Source organism: Plectropomus leopardus, chromosome 15 (genome assembly GCF_008729295.1).
Source record: "Plectropomus leopardus isolate mb chromosome 15, YSFRI_Pleo_2.0, whole genome shotgun sequence".
Classification (NCBI taxonomy): Eukaryota; Metazoa; Chordata; class Actinopteri; order Perciformes; family Serranidae; genus Plectropomus; species Plectropomus leopardus.
The window spans coordinates 3,337,545-3,360,734 of NC_056477.1; the positions used below are offsets into that span (position 1 = coordinate 3,337,545).

General features: G+C 38.9%; 1 protein-coding gene across 3 annotated transcripts in view; it reads left to right on the plus strand.

Annotated features, from left to right (window-relative positions):
- hectd2 (HECT domain containing 2) overlaps positions 1 to 23,190 on the plus strand; it is a 54,194-nt gene that overhangs the window by 2,880 nt on the left and 28,124 nt on the right. For all 3 annotated transcript variants that reach the window (XR_006106576.1, XM_042502176.1, XM_042502177.1), the window contains exons 2-14: positions 3,962 to 4,103; positions 9,063 to 9,201; positions 9,331 to 9,433; positions 9,646 to 9,735; positions 10,638 to 10,702; positions 10,941 to 10,986; positions 13,576 to 13,685; positions 14,743 to 14,891; positions 15,058 to 15,181; positions 17,096 to 17,192; positions 17,579 to 17,686; positions 18,923 to 19,055; positions 22,834 to 22,922. Coding sequence is in view for 2 of the 3 variants with exons in the window: in XM_042502176.1 (XP_042358110.1) it covers positions 3,962 to 4,103; positions 9,063 to 9,201; positions 9,331 to 9,433; positions 9,646 to 9,735; positions 10,638 to 10,702; positions 10,941 to 10,986; positions 13,576 to 13,685; positions 14,743 to 14,891; positions 15,058 to 15,181; positions 17,096 to 17,192; positions 17,579 to 17,686; positions 18,923 to 19,055; positions 22,834 to 22,922 (1,395 nt within the window). In the remaining variant the exon portion in view is untranslated. The remainder of the gene's footprint in view (positions 1 to 3,961; positions 4,104 to 9,062; positions 9,202 to 9,330; positions 9,434 to 9,645; positions 9,736 to 10,637; positions 10,703 to 10,940; positions 10,987 to 13,575; positions 13,686 to 14,742; positions 14,892 to 15,057; positions 15,182 to 17,095; positions 17,193 to 17,578; positions 17,687 to 18,922; positions 19,056 to 22,833; positions 22,923 to 23,190) is intronic.

The following is a 23,190-nucleotide window of genomic DNA, read 5'->3' on the forward strand; positions in this document are numbered from 1 at the left end:
GCGTCACTGTGGCGTCTCTGCTTTCCCCGAGATCACCTGTCAGTCAGCTGGTGTGGGTGGGGCTGTGATGTTGATAATGAGAGAGAAGAGAGTGATGTAGCTGCTTTTTGGCTTCTCTGAGAGGAGAATGTAATTATACACACATCATTGTAGGTGCGAGGATGTATCAAACCAGGGGGCGTTCGGCCCTTATGAAACATTGTAAAATTTAAATGGTGCATGAATACGCAAGTGCACTGCCTTCTCCAAAATGGTGGGGTTTGTATACACATCACTGCTGATTGGGTAACGCCTCCGACAAACCCACTAAATGAGAGACAACAAAACCTCAAAGCCAGTTTCACAGTTTTCACACGGTTGGGTACTGATATCAATATTTGCATACTGATGCAATTGTCTACTCTGCTCATCGGTCTGATTATCTATCGATTCTCATCTTGATCCCTGATCAATTCTGTGTGGGGAATGTTGTAGGCTGATATCAATTTTCAGTGTCAACGCAACTCTTTAATTATCTTTGAGTCTGAACACAGAGTAGAGAAGAAAAAAAGGTATGCATGTGACTCAAGTGGGCAAAAAGCTCCACTGTGGTGCTGCTAATGTTATAATTCGGGCTGGGCAATATTGCTTTAAAATACATCATGCTATTTTTAGGCTGTATCTCAAAACACAATATAAATCTCAGCATTTTAAAATCTCCTCTAAACTACTGTAAACTACTAAAATACAAAATTATTAAATGAGCTACAATTAAACTGAAACAAAGTGGTGCACGCCGCTGCCATAGCAGCTCCATGAGGCTTTGTTTTGGCACTGTGGTGCTAAGTGCTCAACATCAGCATGAAACATACTCACAGTGACATTTGATTTGTATTTGGATTGTATTTATTTGTGTTTGGATAATTTCAGGATGCACACTAGTTGTGCCTATGAGTTCTCATCGCTTTGTCAGTTGACTTTTGCTTTTGACTTTTTTTGATGTTCTGGGATGCCACAACCAATGCCAGGATGTTTAGAAAATGCCCATAATTGGGTTTCAAAATGACACAGAAACATACAACAGATGACAGTAATCTGCACACAGGGTTACTTGCACTTACGCACATTCAAGCTCAAAGTTAATGGGATCGATCCTTTGGAGATCGTGAATATTTGCCCAAAAAATAAATAGCAATTCATTAAATGGTTGTTGCAATATTTCAGTCTGGACCAAAGTGGTAGATTCACTAACCTTTATTACTTTCCTTAGAGTCATGCCACTTACACCGACACACTCAGATTCAAATTTCAGTGAAAATAATAAGAAGCATCTTGTCTGAATGTAGGTCATAATAAATGGACCGGTGCACCGTGTAACCCAGATTTGTTCTGATTTCACAAATGTTTTCAATGATTTCTGTGGATCTGTTTCATAAACCTGTTTGTGTGTTTGACAGTCACGTTGTGTTTGTGTGCAGATCAGTCCGTTATCTCGGTGTTTGATCTGAATGAAGAGCCTGTTGTATCTCATTAGTGCTCTCCCAGAGACAGAGCATCTGTGTAAAGACACGAGATGAACATGTACATGTGTTTGTGTTCTTTAAGTGCGTGTGTGTTTGTGTCGTAACTCTGAAAACACAACCTGTTACTCACCATCTGAGGTTGTTTTCTTCGGAGACAAACCGTCCTTTGTTTTCTCTCTCTATGTGAGAGAAAATGATATAATGACATGGAAACAGTAGAAATTGTGTGCTTGTTGTGTGTGTGTGTGTGTGTGTGTGTGTGCGCGCGTGAGTGTGCGTGTGTCGATGCCAAGCCTGTGATTTTGTTCAGATTTTTCCTGAGTGTCTCATTTCTTTGGAAACTGATTGATTCTGAACGTCGGATTAACTGGCTTCCTGCTTCTTCTGTTCTGGAGCCCCTGAACACGTTGCTGCTGGACTGTGTGCGTGTGTCTGCGTGTGTGTGTGTGTATGTGTATAAGAGAGAGAAAGAGAGAGAGAGTGCGTGTGTGTGAGTGTGTGTGTTTGCTGCTGTCAGGAGCGGCTGCTGTGCATCTGTTGATCTCTCCACCTCCTCTTCTTCCGCCTCTTATGCCTGCTCCTCTTCTCATCATCTCATCATACTGTGTGCTCACTGCTCATCTGTCCAGTTTCTTTTTTCTTCCCCCTCTTGATGTCTTCTTCTTTACATCATTTTTCTTTCTTTTATCTCATTTTTCCTGCTTTCCTCCCCTCTTTTCGTCCTCTCATTTCCACTTTCTTGACAATTTGTCTTTATTTCTTTCACCACCATATCTCCTTTTCCATACCTCTGCTTACCTCATTCCCACTCTCCTTCCTTTTTGTCTGATAATTTCTTTTTTCTTCTCCTAAATCCCTCCCTCCCCTCCTCTTCATGTCCTCCTCTGCCTGCACTTGTGGCCCTTCTGCGGCGTGCAGAGACCTAAAACCTGTCTGACATAGCAGAAGAACAGAAGGTGATTAATCACAGGGAACATTTAGGAAATGTTATGTAAGATCAGTTCAGTTTGGGTTATATAGTCATTGTCTGTTCATGCAGCTGAAAGTCTGGAGTGATTTAAGAAGTTCCCAAGAAGTTCTGGTGAGAAAATCAAGGATGCAGAGAGTTGCTTTAGTTAATTTAACAGTAAACTTGGTAGATGCTTGGTATTTATTTAAGATATTTTTCAGAAACATGCAAAAAATACATTTTTTATTTAGCATCAGTGTTGCTTTTTTTGTCAGTAACAAATTGCAAAATGTTTCATATTATGAGCTCCAGTTACTTACATTGTATTTGAGCTTTACATGTAGCTTCAACCACTGTAAAAGTAGCTTTCGTTCACATTATTTTCAGGTTTTATACATATTATAATTATTGATATTGTTGGCTTTTCACAGATATATAAGTGGATATTTGGAGTATTAGTAAAATAAATTGCAGTGCAGTTAAAAGGTATAGTAAGCAGAAAAATGATGGATACATTCATAGATAAGTAATGCCTCTCAAACATAACTGATGACTGATGGTGGGTGAAAAAAATCGATACAGCATGGTATTGCAATATTTTTTGTGCGTTATTACATCAATAGATAGATGCAAAGTATTGATTTTATTATATAAATAATGAATACTACAATTTCAAATTAAACTTTTGGTAGCCTAGTAGAATAATAAAAACAAATGCTTTTTCCAGTCCACTAGATAGAGTTTGCTGCAATAAATAATGACTGAAGTGAGATGAAAAGACTGAACACTATATTTGATAAAACGATCCTTTGTGAGCATAACTTGCAGGTGAAAAGGGTTAATAAATCACAGTATTTCACAATGTATGTTATCAAAATACTTTTCATAGGGGATCACGTTTAAAATTGCAGTAACATTGTATTGTGATTTGAGTATCACGATGTATCGGGACCTCCCGTATTTCCACTCCTACTTTTAACCCACTATTTTATTTATTTATTTATTTTTTACAAAGACTCTGCCTGTATTTTCTTCTCATTTTGCTGTATTCAGGATGTTCTTGGATCCAGTGTGCAGGTCAGATTGGGAATTGTATAGAGGATAGTGACCAGGTGCAAGACTCAAAGCATGGGGCATCTAAGAGGGAAGTTACGGAAAATCGTCAGTATAGTGCAGAAAAAATGCAAATGTTGCAAGGTGAAATGCCAATGTGAATACATCTTGGCTTGGCTTTTACTTTGCCAACAATACTGTTTACAAACAGTAACCAACAATCCTGCAGAGTATACTTTTAAACATTAAAATATTCTGTGCCTAAAATACACCCGTAAAAAACACCTCAAATTAGCGCATTTGTACAAAATATGAACGTAAACCTCTTTGAAACAGCAGCATTTTCTGATGTTGATTATTTGATATATTTTAATAACATTATAGTGTCAATCAGTATGTCTTCAACATACCTAATACAAGCAGAAATTCTGATGGTGGTGTCATCTACCTACTCCAGGGTTTTGGGCGAGGAGCCAAGCAGCCGTTTCCGTCTCTGGGCACGTTCATCTCTACATTGAGCCAGAGGAGGGACGCAGGGGGACGCGGCTTTGCTGGCGGCATGACGGGCACCCTGACCAACACCCAGTGGATGAGACACGGTGAGTTGACGTCCAGTGTTCTGTTATCTTTCATCAAACAAACAGTCGATTCTGATCTGTTTATGGGGCACATTGGTTTTCAAAATAAATCTGCTCATTTTAATCTTCTTTTCCATTTGTCCTCCTGCCCATCACAAGAAGACATTGTTAATTAAAACAAACAAACAAAAAAAAAACCTCAACCTCTAAAATGTCTTGTTCTCACATTTGGATTTTCAAACTGTTGCTTGCTATTGAGAATTAAGAAAAAACTTAATACCACACTTTTTTTTGCCCCAGTTGTAAAATACACACCTGTAAAACTGTTAAGCAGCCTCTTAGATTGCAAACAAGGTCAATTATGAATCTTTCTGTTTTTGAGCCATGGCGGTTTTATATTTGTAAAAATGTCCTTAAGCCAAGAAAAGTAACTTAAAAATGAGTGACTTCATCACAATTTAAAGACTTTAAGGTCAGTGGGAACTTGCACGTAGAGCCAGCCTGAGAAACATTTTTGTGCATATTCAGTGGGCTGCAAACCATGGAAGTAAACCCGGCATATGCGCCAGGTGAGGAGCTCCATTGGAATGAATAGGCACAATCTTTGGTCCAGTGACAAGGTATTATTAAAGTCTATGATTGAAATATCCGCTTCACCATGTTTCATATTCCATAGTGATTGTGATAAGACGTTTCCCCATTTTCGCAGTAAGTCAGCTATTATTTGGATGTATAACATAATTGGTGAACTGTGTATTTCTGCAGGTGGAAAATGCTTATAATACAACATTTAACTTGTGCTATTGAGATTTTTTTAAAGCAAATGTTACCAATACAGCAGCTCAGCGCCACTGAACTCCAGTGTGAATGTCAGTTGGTGTGTTCACTGTCTGTCTTTGTTCTGGTCGTGGTCTCTGTCTCGTCTAGGATGTAATGATGTGTTACTTCCTCTGTTTACAGCACGCTTGATGTATGTGCGCGGACTCTGTTTATATTGAGTAGCTAGCGACGACATTGGAGCAGCAACTCACGTCTCCGAAATGAAAGGTTTTCAGAAAAGAGAGGATGAGGAAAAGCTGTTCATGTTTTCCAGTTGGTGTCCGTGCATTTAAAGAATCTCACAGTATGCAGAAAATCATAGGATCACACTTCTAATTAGATAGTTACAGGCATTTTATGTGGCTGTAGTTAAGCTTCTGTTCTTGATTTTCTGCCATTTTGACTTTATGGGTCATGGAGAAATTTCAGATTCTCTGTTGAAAAGTGTTGGAATATTCTCCCTGCTCAGTGTTTCATGAAAAATGAAAGTTAACTTGCGTTTGATTCAGCGAAGTTCTCAGAAAATTGGAAGGAAATGTAGTGAAATAAAAAATATAATTTGTGAAACTGAGACAGAGAAAAGAGAAATCAAGATGACAATGATTCATGAGGCTCTTAACAACGGCAATACTGTTTATTCGTCGTCAGCATTTTGACATAAAAGGGATAAAATGTTGCTTCCTGTTAAAGACGAGGTTATTTCTGACTGCCGTGAGAACGCAGACCCAGCGAAGTGCTCACCAGCCCGCTTTGTCACCACGGCTACTGATGCCAGAATAATTATGCAAACCTCCGCCCCAAATGAAAACCATATGAAATTGAAAACACTCAACACACACACACATAAGATAGCGTAGCATTCCTCAGGCCCGTTACAGTTACCCGGCCTTCTGGATAATCACCTCAATTTGCTTTTTCATCTGTGAAGTATTACAGGAGGTTTGTATTTCCTTTTAATATTGTCAAATATGGTTTTGTGTGCTGAGCAGAGATCCGTCTGAGTTTCATTTCAAGATCAAAACACAATGACACCTTCTCTAGAAACACTGGCATCAAAGTCCAGCTTGTTATGGAAAGAGATTAAGAACTTTATTGATCTCAGCAGGGAAACTGGGGCACTGGATACAGTGACTGCAAACAGAGCAGGAAATAACAGAATTGGTTGCATAAATGTCTGGTTTCTCTCTTTTTCTTAAAAAGTCACATTTGACAGTCATGCACACCAGTTTCGGTTCATATTTAGACATTAAACGGCCTCAGTGCTCAAAGAAAATAATTATACATTTGAGGTTTGTAGAATAAAATGTGTCTTTCGCAATATGCAGTGTAATACAACATATAAACTGTGCAAAAGTCAGGGTTTCCTACACATTTGTTTATTAGTGGCGGCCCGCCATTATAACATCTGCTGTCACGTATTGATTTTTTAAATTTTACAGCTGGACTGTTCAGTTGGAGTGCTGCTGGTGTGAAATATACCGTTTGGTTATTTATTTTACCACACAAAATACAAAAAATACAAAATCAAAACAAGCAATATAAATTAGCTGATGGGTTCTGAGATTGCATTTTGGCCAATGCATTCCACCTGTCCACAGGGACTGTTTACCTGCTGCTCAGCGTGATTGATGGATACTACTCGGCCTACAAACAAACCAGAATGCTTCCAATACTAAAACCTGGTTACCTACAGATTCTGCATACATATGCAGATATCTTCTTTATAGAGATTAGATGGCTGCCCGTTATCAACAGCTCATATTCAGTCCCATGTTTGTGGACTGCCTCATTCATTAAACCCCAGCATGAACAAAAACATGAATTAATGGACAGCACTTAATGACACTTAAGAAAGATTGTCCTCCTTTAGGAGCGTGTCCTTGAAGGTGAAAATAAAGGGTGTTGTGACGACCAAGGCTCGTTGCAGTCAGGACTAAATTGGGTGATGCACAAGCTGACAAAGAAGGGGTAATTAGGAAGCAGTGAAGGGGGGGGGGGGGGTGCAGAGATGGGGGGAACAGGGTCCGGGCCTTTTCTTTGCTTTCATCAGCTGTACATGTCTTCCTTTGTGTCCTGTGGAAGAGATGGCCTAATTGGGTCAACTGCTTCTATCAACTAAACTGTAAAGTCAGAGATTTGAATGATCAGCCAGAGAGTTAAGCCGTAGTTTCTTTTAATTAATTTTTTTATTGTCTTAGCTAGTCAGTGTGCAGTGCAATGTACTACTTTTGGTGCCAAAATTTTGCTGTAGAGTGAGTTCTCTTGAATTTCATGGTACTCTTTGGTATGGGGAAATGGGGACATGCAGGCAGTGGCACAGATTATTTTTTTATTGTCTTAGCTAGTCAGTGTGTAGTGCAATGCACACAGCAACACAACGTGATGTTGTTGGCTTTTTTCTTTTTGATTGCCTCCCATATTTTTTGTAAGTTTTTTTCTTCTTTTTAGGTTTTTATGGGAATTTTTCCTTTGTCTTCTCAAAGAGTTTTTAATGGGTTAGTGAGTGTTTCTGTGGTTGCCCTGTAAAGCTCATTGACACATAATTTGTGACATTGAGCAATAATTCTCAATGATTCAAGTCCGTTGATTTTACAGTGTGCTTAAACAAGTACGGTAAATAAATATTCATACATAAAAATGTTACAATAAACAACAATAACAATGCGTAAAACAATCACAAAGTTGACAAAAATATAGATACATAACAATAAAAGATACCATTAAATAATTAAAAAAAATATTGAACTGAAGCTCTTTAACCTTTTATAACATTTTACATATATCTGACACATTAACATATGACATAGTATTCCAACATATTTTCACTTGTGCACAAAAATGAAAATTAACTGGATAGATTTACATGAAATTTCCTGAACACATTCCTGCTCATCAGACGATGATCTCTTTTAAATAACATGACCCAGTGACCCTTTCTCTTGTGCCACCCTCAGTTTAATGCTCCTCCACTTTTAACACAAAAAGAAACATTTGGGTTCCTGTGATGTAACACCTGCTCACTTTGTCCTGTGTCTGTCTGCTATCCTCTGCATTTGTGTCCCTTTTATCTTCTGCTTGTGCAATCTGTCCTGCCTGCAGAATGAGCACCCACAATGCACCTGAACAGGCCTGCTGGTGGCTATTGTTACTGTGGAGACGGAGACAATGGGATGCTAATTATAAACAGAATAAATAGATGGTCAGAAGTGTGGGAGGATGGAGGACATGTTGTGTTGGTAAATTACCGTGTGTGTGTTTGTACGTTGGGGTCACGTCAAGCAGCTGGACCTCTGTTATTACACACTGATTGCGGCTAATAGCTGTCGTTGGTGCTGTTATGTTTGTGTGTATGTATATGCATAAGTGTGAACATCATCAGTCTGTCCTTCTGTCTCTTTGTCTTGCTGTGTACTATCCACAGCTTTAGATTTTTCCACATAGGAACAGTTGAAAATGTTATGGTTTTTGTTTGTTTTGTTGTTTCAAACATGGTCTCTCTGGCAAAATCACTGATTGTACGGCTAAAAATGGTAGCCAGCACATTGAAATAATGTTAAAAAGTGGAGAGTTAGATCCTTTAACTAGTTTCATGATTGTGATGAACTTTCCGATGAACTTATTACCTTTATCAAGGAGGCCATGTTTCTGGTGCAGTTTGTGTGCTCGATTTTAAGCAGGATTATAGAAAAACTACTGCCCCAAATTTCATGAAACTTGGTGTATGGGTGTAGCCAAGGAAGAACCCGTTACATTTTGGATGGGTTCCAGATGTGTAGATATGGAACAGCCTCAATAGCAGCGTCTGTCTTGTCTGTAGCAGTTGCCCTTGTTGTTATTTTTCCTCATCAGTTCTTGAGCACTGCTGGACAACAGCTTGACAATAGTGGAGCTGATTGACTAATCAACATCCCCCCTGTAGTGCTTACTGGATCGATGGATTGTCAATCAAAAAACGACTGATGTAAGTCATGATGTCAGAGGAATTAGTCAGTTCAGTTGAGTGGGTGGATTCAAAGTCTGCACCCAGACAGTCATAACTGTAAATGTTGAGTTTTGAGCATTAGATTTCTCCTCTAGAGCTGAAATGAACATGACAGCTCTGCTCCACTGGAAGCTCAGTTAATTAGCATTTTATTGTCTGTGTGTGTTTTTCTCACCCAGGGAGGGAGCTGCCTCCGATCTGCAGCGATGTTCGCCAAAAGCAGCGGCTTTCCATTGACACCCTGCCCCCAGAGGTCAAAGCTCCATTCCCCTCCGACCCCATCATCCCCCTGCGGACTAAGACCACCAAAGAGTTTCAGTGAGTTTCCCTGAAGACTGATCCCCGCCTAAAACAAAACAAACCTCACTTTTGATGCTTGAGACACATTAAAACAAGAGTTATCTGGAGCTGGTTTGCCTTTTTCAAGCTTTGTGTTTGTGTTTGCAGGGAGGACATGGAGCGTGCCGTCCAATCAGGTGACTGGAAGGAGGTCCGAGAATTTTACCTGACCACCTTCGACTCCTTCGTAGAAATCAACGCTGCCTTCAAGGTACAACACATAAACACGCACGCACAGAGTCTGGCTCTCAGCAGATCCCTGTTGTGAGAAAACTGTTTCAGAAGCTGTTAAAACTTAACCAGACGCCATAACTGTTTTACCATGGGAAAGCATTTTTTTCTCTGTTGTTTTTCCACCTTCTTTCTCATGCTCTCTCCTTCCCTTTCTTGCCTCAAATTTTTTGTCCTCTTTTCCTTCCCTAGCGAGAGGCGAATGGATTGTTTAACACCATAGACGACTCGGGAGTCAACGCCAAGTTTGTCAACGCTGTTTACGACGCACTGCTCAGCACAGTAAGAACGTGACACAAAGACCCCACATACAAACGCACACCGTCAAACTGCTTCTACGATCTGTCCCCTTTGTTTAATGCCTTAACCACTTTGAAACCTAAGCAACCTGGCTTGATTTCTATCAAAAACATGGAAAAAAGGCCAAGCAGCTTAAGAAGAAATTACCCCAAAATTAGCTAGAAATGATTAAAAAGCACAGGAAAATTGCCTAAATATCAAACAAAGAATAAAAGTTTAAAAAAAACAGCAAACAAAACAAACAAGGAAATTACCAGAAAAAAATATTTAAAAATAGTAAGAATTCTGTTAAATAATGTAAAATAAATAAATTAGAGGTATATATAGGATATTATTTAATCATTTTCTAAATCTACAAATTTCTTGTAAAATTAAAAAAAAAAAAATGTACCCGTTTGCTCAGGTTTCAAAGGTTTATACTTCTGAAGGTGTCTGAATTCAGCGCAAGAAAAGTGATGTTGATCCAGGTTTTAAAGGCTTCATGGTGCATTTCAGGTTTCAGATTCTCGACGCTCCAGACATCAAGTCTGTAACCGAGTTTATAGCGTCTATATAAGTTCACACACATTCTATAAAACTGGCAGGCGATGCTCATTAATGACTTCTAAGAACAGTTACAAGGAATATTTTGAAGAAAATATTTTGCCTGGATTCATCAGCTCAGTTCAGACAGTGAATATAAAAGCAGCGGAGGATCTTTTCAAGCTGCCCTGTAAACACTTCAGTGTTCTTAAGTGACCTCGCTGGTTAAGTAAAGGTTACATAAATATGGCGGCCAGTGTGTCCATTTCTCTTTGTGGATCCCTGACATTCAGGGATGTTGACTCAACCTTCTGATTCTTTTGTGTTTTGGACGTTGAATATGTTTTGGTGTGTGTGTTTAGCCTCAGGACATCCAGAAGTCAGTGTTGAAAGGGATCATCAACAGCCTGCTGAGGGAGTGGAAAGGGTGAGAATGCCTTCTGTGACACGTTCTGCATTTTCTTGACCCATTTCCTTAATTTTATATTCTACACGATCTCTGTCAGCTTCAATATATTTTTCAAACAATACAAATGAAAATTATAGAGTAATGGACGTGATTTCCAAGCTGGTAGATGCGATAGAACAGAAAAGGTGCTACGTATTCGACCACTCAGTCGTTCTTTTGTGTGACAGGTTTTGGTTTGTGTGTATTCTGTTTTCAGGCCTCGGACAAAAGATGACCTGCGAGCTTATTTCATCCTCGTTCAGGTGAGACACTCAGTAAAAAAAAACACCTTCACACCTTGTATAAAAATGTGTCTTGTACCCAGATTGTATCAAGATATGATTTAACCTGATTACATTTACACCTGGTATTAATGTGTTTCCAGTGTCAAACAAATTTCACTCCTCTGGCTGTCCATCGTGGTGTGGTTGTAATATGAAGTTTTTCTGGTAGTAGCTTAGCTCACTAACTGTCACGAGCGATTATATATCCCTGCCCATGAAGCTGTTGTATATTGACTGAAAACAAATGCATTTAGACTTGTTAGGATCCCTATAGTTGTGAAAATCCTAGAAAGTTTTGAAAAAGAAAAAAAAAAAAAGTTTTCCAGGCCTGGAAATGGTTTGGAATTAACAAGCGTTTGTTTAACAACAAATAAATACATAGAAGATTATAATGTAAACACACATCAAAATACATTGACAACTATGAAATCTTCAAAATCCTTTGATTTGATTTTCTGTCCTCTAAAAAACTGACGTGGTCTTAACATTTTGCAAACTACCTGTATGTATCGTACTGATCTAATGGCGTATGCAGCTAGTTGGCGGCTGAGATGTCTAATGAGCGAGTAAAGTTAAAAAAAAACGCTAGCAGTTTGCTGATCCACAAGGAAATGAAAATGCACTGATGAACACCTGACTGGTGTTCAGAGTGGTCACAGTGTATCCCTGGTTTGGTTGATTGGAATACATTTTCGGTGCATGTACACCTGCACTTTCATGTGGTAAAGCACTTTTTGACTGCAATCCGATCACCCAATACACGTTATTGAACACTATTAAAGGAGTCAAAGGTTTCTTGATATGTAGAAAGAAAGAACTCAATAAAAGGTGGGGAGGCAAGGAATGCTACTTATTCCATGTGATGCTAGAAAATACTGGATAACAACAATGTTAGAGTAGAGTTACAATAAACAGGATCACAAGTGGATTAGGTTTATTCAGTAGACTGATCCATAAATGTGGTCCCTCCTGATCCTGCTTCAGCAGGTCAGCTCAGGATCTCCATACTTGATGGGAACATACAGTTTATTTGCTGGTATCCTTATTTAACACTGAAACTTAAACCGAACAACAGTTTTTTTTTATCTTTCTTTTCCTTCTTTTTTCTCCAGCACCCTTTTTTTCTCCTCTTCCATCTTTTTTTTCTCACCAGCTCTGGTGAACAGACGTCTCCCCCTCGTACCTCTCTCTGTCTCTTTTTTTTTTATAATGCCCTCCATTTCTGTCTTTTTTTCTGTTTGTAGAGTCCGTCTTTTATCCTTTTTCACCCTGTTTGATTTTCTCCATCTCTCTCCTGCTCTCTCCCTCTCTCCCTCTCAGTCTGATTTCCATATATGGTTTTGAGGATTAGAATCAGATAAAGACAGGAATCTGCAGTAGTTCCACTGTGGTTCCACGCTCCATCAACACACACACACACACACACACACACACACACACACACACACACACACACACAGGCAGAATGTCTGATTTTGTCCCATTTTACTTTGAGGACTCGCCTCGTCTTCCAACTCTCATGAGAACACAACCGCGCGCACACGCACACACACACACACACACACACACAGATTGGGACTGGGTGAGGTCATGTTGGAGTTGAGGACTGCTGGTTTCCTGTCTGATGACGACTCTCCCTCCTTTATAGGCTCTGAAAGCTCCACATTCAGCTCTTCTCTCTCCTTCTCATCTGTGTCTTAAAACTCTGTAGAGACTGGATGGACCGCTCGCTTATTATGTCATGTGTTATTACTCCGATTGCATCCAAACAACGATCTAACAGACAGAACTTCATGTTCTCAAAGTCAAAGTGAGTCATGTTTTCGAGAAAAAACACGCAACAGCCATTTAGATCCAGCTTGAGTCTGACCTGAGGATCCCAAACACGGCTGAATCGCTCTCGCTTTCTGTTTGAAGGACAAGTGACAAATTCTTTTCCCATGACATCAAAGTCATGAATCAGGTGGTGACAACATTATTTGATAAGTTAATGACCTTTACTGAGTCCAATTTTTCCCACACAAAATACTATTTTATTCCTATGAAACCTGAGAAAATTGGCTTTATTTCTTGCAAAAACATAGGAGGATTTTTTTAAGTTAAGATGAAGAAGAAACTAAACTAACGAAAATATAATAATAATAATAATAATGATGCGATGGGTGATAAAATTATTATTATTGTTATAAATGTCATTTTCTGGACATTTTTTACCTTTTTTTTATAATTATCTATTATGCTAAATAGAGCTTTTATTGTTGAAAACTAATTGAGGTAATTTTCCTAATGTCTTGCAATTTGTAGGACATCTCTTGCCAAGTTACTCATTGCCTTTTTAGCAGTTTTTTTTAATACAAAAAGAATATTCATGTGAAATGAGTCTGAACCCTGAACAAGAAATCTTTTCCCAGGTTTTAAAGTGTTATTGAAGCTGTTTGCTTTCACTTTCTCGTCCTTTGAGAACTTGTGTTTTCTGTCGTTTTTAGTGAACAAAATGTTGTTAATACTGCTGATATGGTGGACAAAACTACCATTTTTAATTATGTCTGTGTGTGTTTGCATGTGTAGAATCCCCAGTATTCAAACACCAGCACCTATGTGATCTACGCTCACCTGCTGAGGCAGATCGCTGCTCTGTCCGAGGCCGACCACCACTTTCTGGTTCATTGGCTCAAAAAGTGAGTAAGTGTGAAAGTGGTAATGTGTATGTGTGTTTGTGTGTTTCTGTCAACCTCTGATGTTTGTTTGCAGCCAGGTTGCCATGGTGTTCTTTGTCTGTCTGAAGCTATTTCTGTCTATTTGTCATCTCTTTCTCGACCTGTCACTCTCTTCACTTTGCTGTGCAAATATCACTCACTGCTTCGAGCTTTGATGAATCTCTCTTGTCATTTGGTACAAACCCCAAATTTTGAAAAACTGAAGCAGTTGCATTCTTTTTAGCAACAAACTTCTTTTTTACTCATCATTTTTTGTTTCCCCCTTTAATTCATTTTTTTGACATTTAAAAATGCTGCACATACACTATTACCATATTACATTCTAGCCATGACAGATGTATGGCTTGTGTATAGCATCGCTACCCAGTATGGAATAAGAACTGTCAGTGGCTTTTGTATGTTATTGTACTTATGTAGTTTACGGCTCATTTTGCAATTTCAAATAAACCTGACAATAATAAATGAATTATGTTTGCTGGGTGTGACAATAAATCTAATGAGTAACAATTTAAATCTGTTTTACTGAGTGTTGAAAATGTTCCATAATGTAGGAATAACATTATAAAGTAACATACAGATGCTAATTCTTTATTTTGGAAAACATAATACACTTGCCAGTTTTATCAAACCTCGTAGCTTTATAATTTGACCCACAGCCTAAAATTACACATGTAAGCCAGCTTCTGTGCGTCTCAGCCTGGAGCAGCACTGAAGAATGCATCCTGTATGTGGTGATGATTTACAAAGAGCTGCTTTAAATTACAAGTTCTGTTTAGCTCTGCTCAGATCCAAAAACCCAATTTTTCCATCCAACTGTGGCTATTTTTCCCTCTTGAAGTGTAAGTATCTATTTTGTGTGTATTTTAGGGTAGTGTTGACAAAAATATCGGTGTGCAGTTTGTGCAGTTTTGACTCTGCCAAGCTGCTGATGTTCACCAATATTAACTCTCAGTGTGTGTGTGTGTGTGTGTGTGTGTGTGTGTGTGTGTGTGTGTGTGTGTGTGTGTGTGTGTGTCAGGCTGTCAGCCAGGCGTTTCAGGCAGCTGGTAGAGCGCCTCCTGCAGTTCATCTCCACCCGTCTGTTTCCTGCAGAACCAGACGAACTTCCTCCTCTGGCCAAGTGCTCCTGGTGGATTCCTTCTGCTACCAAAGTGCTAGGCCTGTTCAGTGAGTCTCACACACACACACACACACACACACACACACACACACACACACCACACACACACACACACACACACACACACATGCACACACATTCAGATCACCTTAACTTGATGTATGTAGAACAATGACACACACGTCACAGCTGACTTTGTTTCTCTTCCCTCAGATGCAGCCAACAGTGTCTCCTCTACTCCCATCATGCCATTCACCGACTTCTACAACATCACGCTGGAGCACATAGACTTCATGGAGGAGTACAGGACCTGGCAGAACTACGGCAACTCAAATAGGTCAGATACACTGTTGCCAGCTTGGTGACCTCTTCGCTAGATTCAACAACTTCTCAGACTGTCTTCATGACTTTGGGGTCGCCCACACATTCAATTATTTGCAGTCAGCCACCACAAATATATCATCTGCTGCCACAAATAGATTTTTGGGGCTGGACTGTTAGTTAGGGGCGCTATTGAAATATATATACCGTTCTGTTATTTTAGCGCATTTGGGGCAGAGACATCACAGCAGAAAATCAGGCACATTGTAAATGTAACTTAATTGTTAATTCTGCTGGGTCTAAAACTTTGCTTTCACTTAAAAACATCTGCAAACAGCTCCTCTCATCCACTGATGTGATCTAATCAGCTGTGAAAGAATCAGGAGGTTAATTATCCAACCCACGAGTTACAAACTGCTGCAGAGGAAAAAAAACAAAACAATGAAAAGCTCCGTCTGTAAAACATTGCAAAAACCTTTAGAGTAAGAACACACAAAAAGGTCAGAAATGTATTCTAAATAATCCCCATGCATGCTGCACAGATTAAATCAAACTTTCAGACCCAGCACAATGAATGGTCAAGTTTCTCTTTTACTGCACCTGGTGTTCTGCTGCTCCGTCTGTGCCCAGAGTGCACTCTGCAATACTAGACTGTGGTGCAGTGAATAACCGAATGTTATTTATATTCCAACGGTGCTCCTAATAAACGGTCCAGCTCCAAAAATATAAAATCAGCATGTGGCACAAAATATTGATATTGTGATGGCTCCCCTCATTAAACTGATGTGTGGGAAACACTGAGTGAGCCATTGTTCTCATGCCTTTCAAACAGCCTAAAAATCAGCATGAAATTAGTAAAATGTTATAAATAGTTATGAATGCAGTTATAAATACTTATGAATAATAATAAGTAATTCTTGTAAATTGTAATTCTTGTAGTTTTTCAATAATATTTTATATTCTTACATTTCTCCCAGCTAATTTTGTTCATTTTGTTTACTTTTTAAATTTTTTTTTCAATGTGTGGGGCATGTCTTTTCAAGTTACTCATTGCTTTGTCTTCCATGATGTTTTCAAAATAAATCAGACCAATCGTCTCAAGTTTCAGAAGTTCAAAGTTTGTGAAAGACGTCTGAACGCAGCACAAGAAAACTGATGTTGATTCAGGTGTTAAAGGGTTAAAATGCTCTTATGTATCCAAAATAACGCTCACATCTGGTAAACTAAAACCAAATCGTGTCATTGATGGAAATAGAGTTTATTTTTTGTTAGAAAAATGTGTCTGCAGGCTGTATAATAGATTTGTTGCTTTTATGAAATGTTCAAGGAAACAGAGAAACACTGACTCACTACTAGTTAATAAGAAATGGATTTTAAGTGTCCGGGGAATGGAATAGACGGGGAGTGGAGACTTTTCCCAGGGAAAGTGTCTCTGCTCTCGCCTGCTAATAAAGAGCAGAAATGCTAACAGATGTGACAACACATTAACTTGACTCACTACCCATGACCAAGATCGATGTGAGCTCCTTCCGAAGATTCCTGGAAGTCAGATGGAGTATCTCCCCCTGAGCAACGGCAAAATAACATTCCCACAGCTGCAGTTTGTCCACAATTGTGGAAACGCTTTCAGAAGCCGTGAAGTCTGTTTCACGCTGCGTCACAGCTCGTTAACGTCTGATAAAAGAAATGGATCCAGAGTTTACAGTTCAAACGATCGGATCTAAAAGTCGCCGGCTGCTTCGGGGGGATTATGCTGTGTACCTCTCAGAGCCTATCTATGATTTTAAAAACACTCAAGAGTTGGTCAAGAATGAAGTGTCTTTGCTTTTAAAAAATATATATATACATATAGTTTTAACTGGTAATAGCAAAACCTTAAAATATCTTTTCAGGGTTATTAACTTTCGTATATCATGTCGTCATATGTCAGGTTTTCCTTCTGTCAGTTTCCCTTCATCCTTTCGACTGTGGTGAAGAAAGCAATCATCCAGAAAGACTCTGAGCAACAGATGATCAGCCAGGCCAGGGTGAGACACACACACACACACACACACACACACACACACACACACATAAACATCTTTGTACTTTGCTTGTCATATAAATAATACATGCAAGTTTATCCTCACCCTAAAGTAAATCCCAGCCTTAACTCTTAAACAGTGTTTTGGGGAATAACTTTACTTGCTAATTCTGAGGTCCTCTCAAAGTACAGTTCTCATGCTAGAAGCAGACACTTGTGTGTTAAATGTCACACCTCTCATGTGTCCTTTGACTCAAAAAACTGGTCAAGTCGTGCAGTGTTTGCTCAGCTTAACACAGACGTGAAAACTAGAAAGCAGGTAGGATGTTAAGATGTACACAAACAACAAATGCAGCACACTTTAATCGTGTGTGTTTGTGTGTTTTACAGCAAAGCCTGGTCAGCAAGGTTTCTCGCAGGCAGAGAGTGGACATGAACCTTCTGTTTCTCAACATTAAAGTACGACGAGCACAACTCCTCAGCGACTCACTGGATGAGGTTAGTACACACACACATACACTCTCTCACATCTGCTGAGGATGTTTTTAATCCAAAATACTCATAAAAGCAGGAATACATAACAAGGTATCACAACGTAAGAAAGTAATTAACTAGCTTGAGAAGAAGAGTCATTTTTCCTCCGCAGAGGATTCATTATTTCATGTACAACAACACCTGGGAGTTAATCCTGTCTCTCGAGGTGAACGTAAGTGAATGTGCACAGGTGTTATTTCTTTGTTCCAGTGAGATGTTTGCATGGTTGTTTTATACTTGTACAAACATGAACGTATGTTTTTCTTCTCTATTTCAAACTCCCCTCCCAACAGGAGAAACAAATTAGCTTGTTTGATTCTTAGAGTCACATGAAATGCTGTTAACACTTGAAAGGCTCCATTTTATGGGCCTCTATAATCACAGAAAGGTTTGCATGTATCATTCGGTCCAGTGCCAAACTAATTTATGACCAAACCAAATATACATCATTTGCTGTTTAATTACAGAATATCTGCATTTATTTTCCTGTGTTTGCGTGCATCCTCCACTGAAGCATTGTGCAAAGATAATGAAGGAAGGCACTTATCTCACTGAAAACTGGACATTTTAGGGCCCTGTAGAGGTTTTGATGACAAAAACAAAAATATATTTTTTCCTGTGTGTTTTATATTGAGAGAAAAAACGGGCCAATTTGTGGTGTGGGAACACAGACAGGGCGGTGAAAATATTCATGGAGATGAGCCTTTAAAGTTCTGCATTCATGTGTTGACCTCAGACGCTCAATCTGACCTAAACCAAACTGTAAATCTCCTGTAAACCCGCAAATCTAAGTGATGTTAAATGTTAGTTTCATCAGGAAGAGAGATTCAGCCCGGATGTCTTCAGTTTTGAAGACGGTTCTGCACTATTTAAGTTATTTGGTCTGAAGAAGTTTAGGAATATACGATCATAGCATTGACGTACATAGAGTAAAATAAAGGATTAGGGGCCCGTTTAAGCTAAAAAAAAAATGGTAGATTTTAAGAATGAAGTCAAAATATTATGAGAATAAACTTGCAATTTTGAGAAAAAATAGTTTTTCTTTTTTATTTATTTTTTTTTCTTTAGCATGGCTCCAAACCTCTGTCATATGAGAGAGTGAAAAACTAACAGCAGTGCATAAAAAACAGCAATTAAATGAAAAGTTAACTTTTTTTTGTTTTTGTTGAATCTTATCTGTTTATCTTCTTCCCTCTACAGTTGACGAGGAAGAGGTGTGATCTGAAGAAGAAGCTGCGGGTGACGTTTGTCGGGGAGGCGGGGCTCGACATGGGCGGCCTGACGAAGGAGTGGTTCCTGCTGCTGGTCCGACAGATCTTCCACACAGACTACGGTGAGACACACTTCCAGTTCACAGAAATCAAAATCTGGGTTGTCAGTGAGTGTGGGCCATCAGTGTGTCTGCAGTGTCGCACAGACGGGCTTCAGCTGACATTGATCATATAAACTATAACCATAATTTAAATAGTTTATGTCTCTTTCAAATGTGAATAAGGAAAATAGAAAAGATGAGATCTCTCAGAGAACAACAGATAACGCTGAGAGTCTGGAGGGAAATCCAGTCTGATGCAAAGTCAATGGAAAGTGAAGCCCTACTTTATTGAAATCAAGTGGAAAGAAAATTTTATTGGATCAAAATGGGAAGTAAAGTTTTATTAGATGGAGGTCGCAGTGGACCAGCGCTGTGAGATTTCAGGTCGGTGGAACTGCAGCAGGAATAAGTGTCAGATGGCTGAGAAAAGCGGTCAGTGTTGGTTTTGGAAACTCTGCAACAAACTGAAGCAGCTTGTGTTATGACTGTCCTCGTCTCTCTGTCTGTTTCTCTTTTGAGTTTACTCTCCTGTCTTTATGACTGCCTGACTCTAATTATCTCCATGTCTCTGTGTCACTTTGTTTGTGCGCCCTCGTCTCTTTTGCTTCTTCACATCTTCTCTCATCCTTTAATAAAATCTTTTGTCTTTGATCCTCTCCAATCAAGCCAATATAAAGGAACAGTCCCCCAAAAATTGGTCTTTTACATGATCGAATTTTCCCCCAGTAGTGTCAGAAAGTATCCTTGCAACAACAACAGCTGTGGCAAAGTAATGTTTCTGGGTTGTCGATACGTCTGTACATTTCATCCTAGTGAATGTGATATCTAAAGAATGTATAGAGCAGTGTATGAGCATCAAATACTTAATTTCCTGCAATCTGGGGACTTTTTATGCACCAATTTGTGTCTTTTCTGCACATTTTGTGGTTTAAATATCTTTAATTTTGTGACAATAAAAGTCTCCTGCTTCTGCTAATGCACATGCACTACATATTGATGGTAACATGTGTCTTGCATCCCCCCTAAAATCTACACCTATGGTCATAGGTCAAAGTCATTGTGACCTTATAAAATATGTATTTGGCCATAACTCAAGAACTAATATGCTTATTATGACAACATTTCACACAAATGTGTAATAGGATACATTGATCAAGTGATTACATTTAATATGCAAAAGATCAAAGGCCAACTTTCCAGTCACATCATAATGTAAACCGTAAATACAACTTGACTGGTTTACAGAGACATAAAAGCATTACAAAAAGCAGCAAAATTTCCACAGAAAATTCTCAAATGGCTCCTGCAGCACAATCCACTTTTTCTCTTATTGATCCATATGTTCAGCATGTTCCAAACAGGCCACTTTCCAAAAATAATATAATATATTACTTTGTGTTGCAATGTCACCTCCTCATAGGTCCAAAGATCTGCCTGAAGTAGAGTTTGATTGTTTGGATTTTATTAAAACGTACATCTCAATAGCGGAAAAACCGATCATGTTGCAGGAGTCGGTTAAACTCTGGAAGTTTTGATACATTTTTGCTTCACTGGATCACTTCTGAAGTTCATTATATCCTGGTTGTCCAGACATGTTTACACCTAAACATGACCTTTGTTAAAGGATAAAACTGGTATTCTGTTTTTTTTTCTTTTCTTTTCTTCTGACATCAATATCCCATGAGAAGGCAGAAACCAAAAATGTGTTGCCTTCCTCCCATTTTTTTGAAAGAAATCATTTATTTATTTTTAACAACTGCTGCTGTCGTTCTTCACTTTAGACACAATCTGAGGCACCAACTAATGTCCATCAGTCGAGTCATAATGCATACGTGACTGGGAGTTGGTGGTTTACAGATGTTATTTTATTCCAAATCCAAATTGAACTGATGTGAAATTCGAGTAAATCATTTCTCCCTTTTTTCATTCAACAAGTGTTTCCGTCACTGTTGCTCCAGTATTTCTTTTGACCACAAGAAATAGTCTCATGTTATGTGAAGAAAAAAATCAGCTTTTTACAATATTGATCTAGAATTTTCTCCAAGATTTGCTGTTTTGATTTAGTACATTCTGTTCACTACATCGGAGTTTGCATAAAAAAAATAGGTCTGCATCTGCCTCGTCTCCTCTCTCTCTCTTTTGCTCACTTTCTATATTTGTGTGTGTGTGTGTGTGTGTCTCTCTCTCTCTCTCTCTCTGTCTCTCTCTCTCTCTCTCTCTCTCTCTCTCTGTCTCTCTCTCTCTCTCTCTCCTCTGGTCGAGTTGTTCTTTCCATCGTCTTTCCATCTTTCCGCGGTCGTCTGTGTTTTTGGTGCCAGGGGACGTCGGCCCAAAGCAACACACTCAATGAAAGCTGTGTTCCCCTCATTAGCAGCACAGGGAAAGCCCCGACTCTGCCTCACACACACAGACACACACACGGAAGCACGTACTCAGCTGCACACAGGCAGGTGTACACACACACACACACACACACACACACACACACACAGGCTCTTTTATGCGTGAAGCGGTGTCAGTTTCTGGTGTTCAGAGATGTGAGTGGTCCAGATGTGTGTCTCCACTCAGAACAGACTGCTGCTGTTTCTCTCAGTCAGAGCTGGAAAAGCTTCAGCGCTTCACAATTTTGTCGAATTTATTCTACTAAACTACCTGCTCATTGTCCTTTTTATCGCTCTGAAACGACCTTTGACAAGTGATGTACTGCTCAGCAGAGAGGAAATATACAGCATGCAGATTTCTGTGTTATTAAAGTAGAAAGAGAGGCCTGTTATTCAGCACTGTCACAATTTGTAATAGCTTTATTTACCAATCAGAATGCAATGTGATAATGTGTGTTTCTTCAATCGGTTTTAGTCGAACTGCTTGATTTTTTTTTAGTAATTCTTCTTGTGAAAACTTCTCTCTTAAAAGCAGCTATAACTGATATTTTCATAATAAAGTATCAATTGTGAAAAGGGGTCACTCCTACTAATGAACCTCCAGATAATGATCAGCTGAATCTGCAGCTCCGTCCGGCCCTACGGAGCTTTATAATGAGTTTCAGCTCATTGTTTATCTGTCACGCCCACAACTCTACTGTTCTGGTTCAGTCTCACTGCTCTCACTGTGTCGTTTTCAGAGAAATAGCTGAGAAAAGCCACGCTACTCTGCCTGTTCAGCAGACAAACACAGTGAAAGACTAGCTGGTGAACTTAGTGGAGCATTTAGCAGCTTAAAGAGACAGATTTCACTCCTTCTTTCCTTAATCAGGGAGTCAGCAGGTTCTTAAAAGGTCTTACAAGGTCTTCAATTAAAATATGTAAATATTGGGCCTCAATAGTCAATAGTAAATCAAGTCTTACATTTCAGTTTGAGCTCATAATTTCCACAAAAGTGATCTTATTGAATTTATCCGTCTGATACTACAAATCTTAAACCCCACTTATCAGTTGGCAAAATGTTCCTACATAAAACCTACCTTTTTACGGGACCACAAATAAACGTACCTTTGTACCTGGAAAGCTGGAATATGAAAAAGACGATTTGTCCTGAAATCTATCTTAAATTTGTGCAAAAATTAACCTTTAAAAAAAGTCCTTAAAAACATTTAATTTAAGTGTCTAATACCTGTAGACACCTTGTTAATGTCCTGTTGTCTCATGAGTCTTTATTTCTTTATTTTCATTTTTCCTCTTTGTCTCCATCCTTCTTCCCCACCCCTCTGTCCCTTGTCAATCCATCAAGTTATTGTTCATTTCGACTTTATTGATTTATTAGCCACCAGAAAAGCTAATTTTTGAATAATTATTCTTTTCAGGAATGTTCACCTACATGAAGGACTCGCGCTGCCATTGGTTCAGCAGTTGGAAGTGCGACAACTATTCTGAGTTCCAGTTGGTTGGGACTGTATCCTTTATCAAAGAAATAAAAGACATCAGGTTATGGGCTCACTGGTTATAGTGTGTGGCATGTAATGCATGTTTGTAGGGGAAGGTGAGTGATATATTCTTGGTTAAGTAAAGGGAGAATGTGTTTTTATCCAATTTTAAATTTAAGGTTTTAAATTCAGTTAGATTTTACATTTTTAGACTTTTTTCCAGCAGGAGTAGCATGTTTAGTGTTTGCACAAACAGACCACATTAGCATTTTAATGTTCCTCCATTATATTTAATAT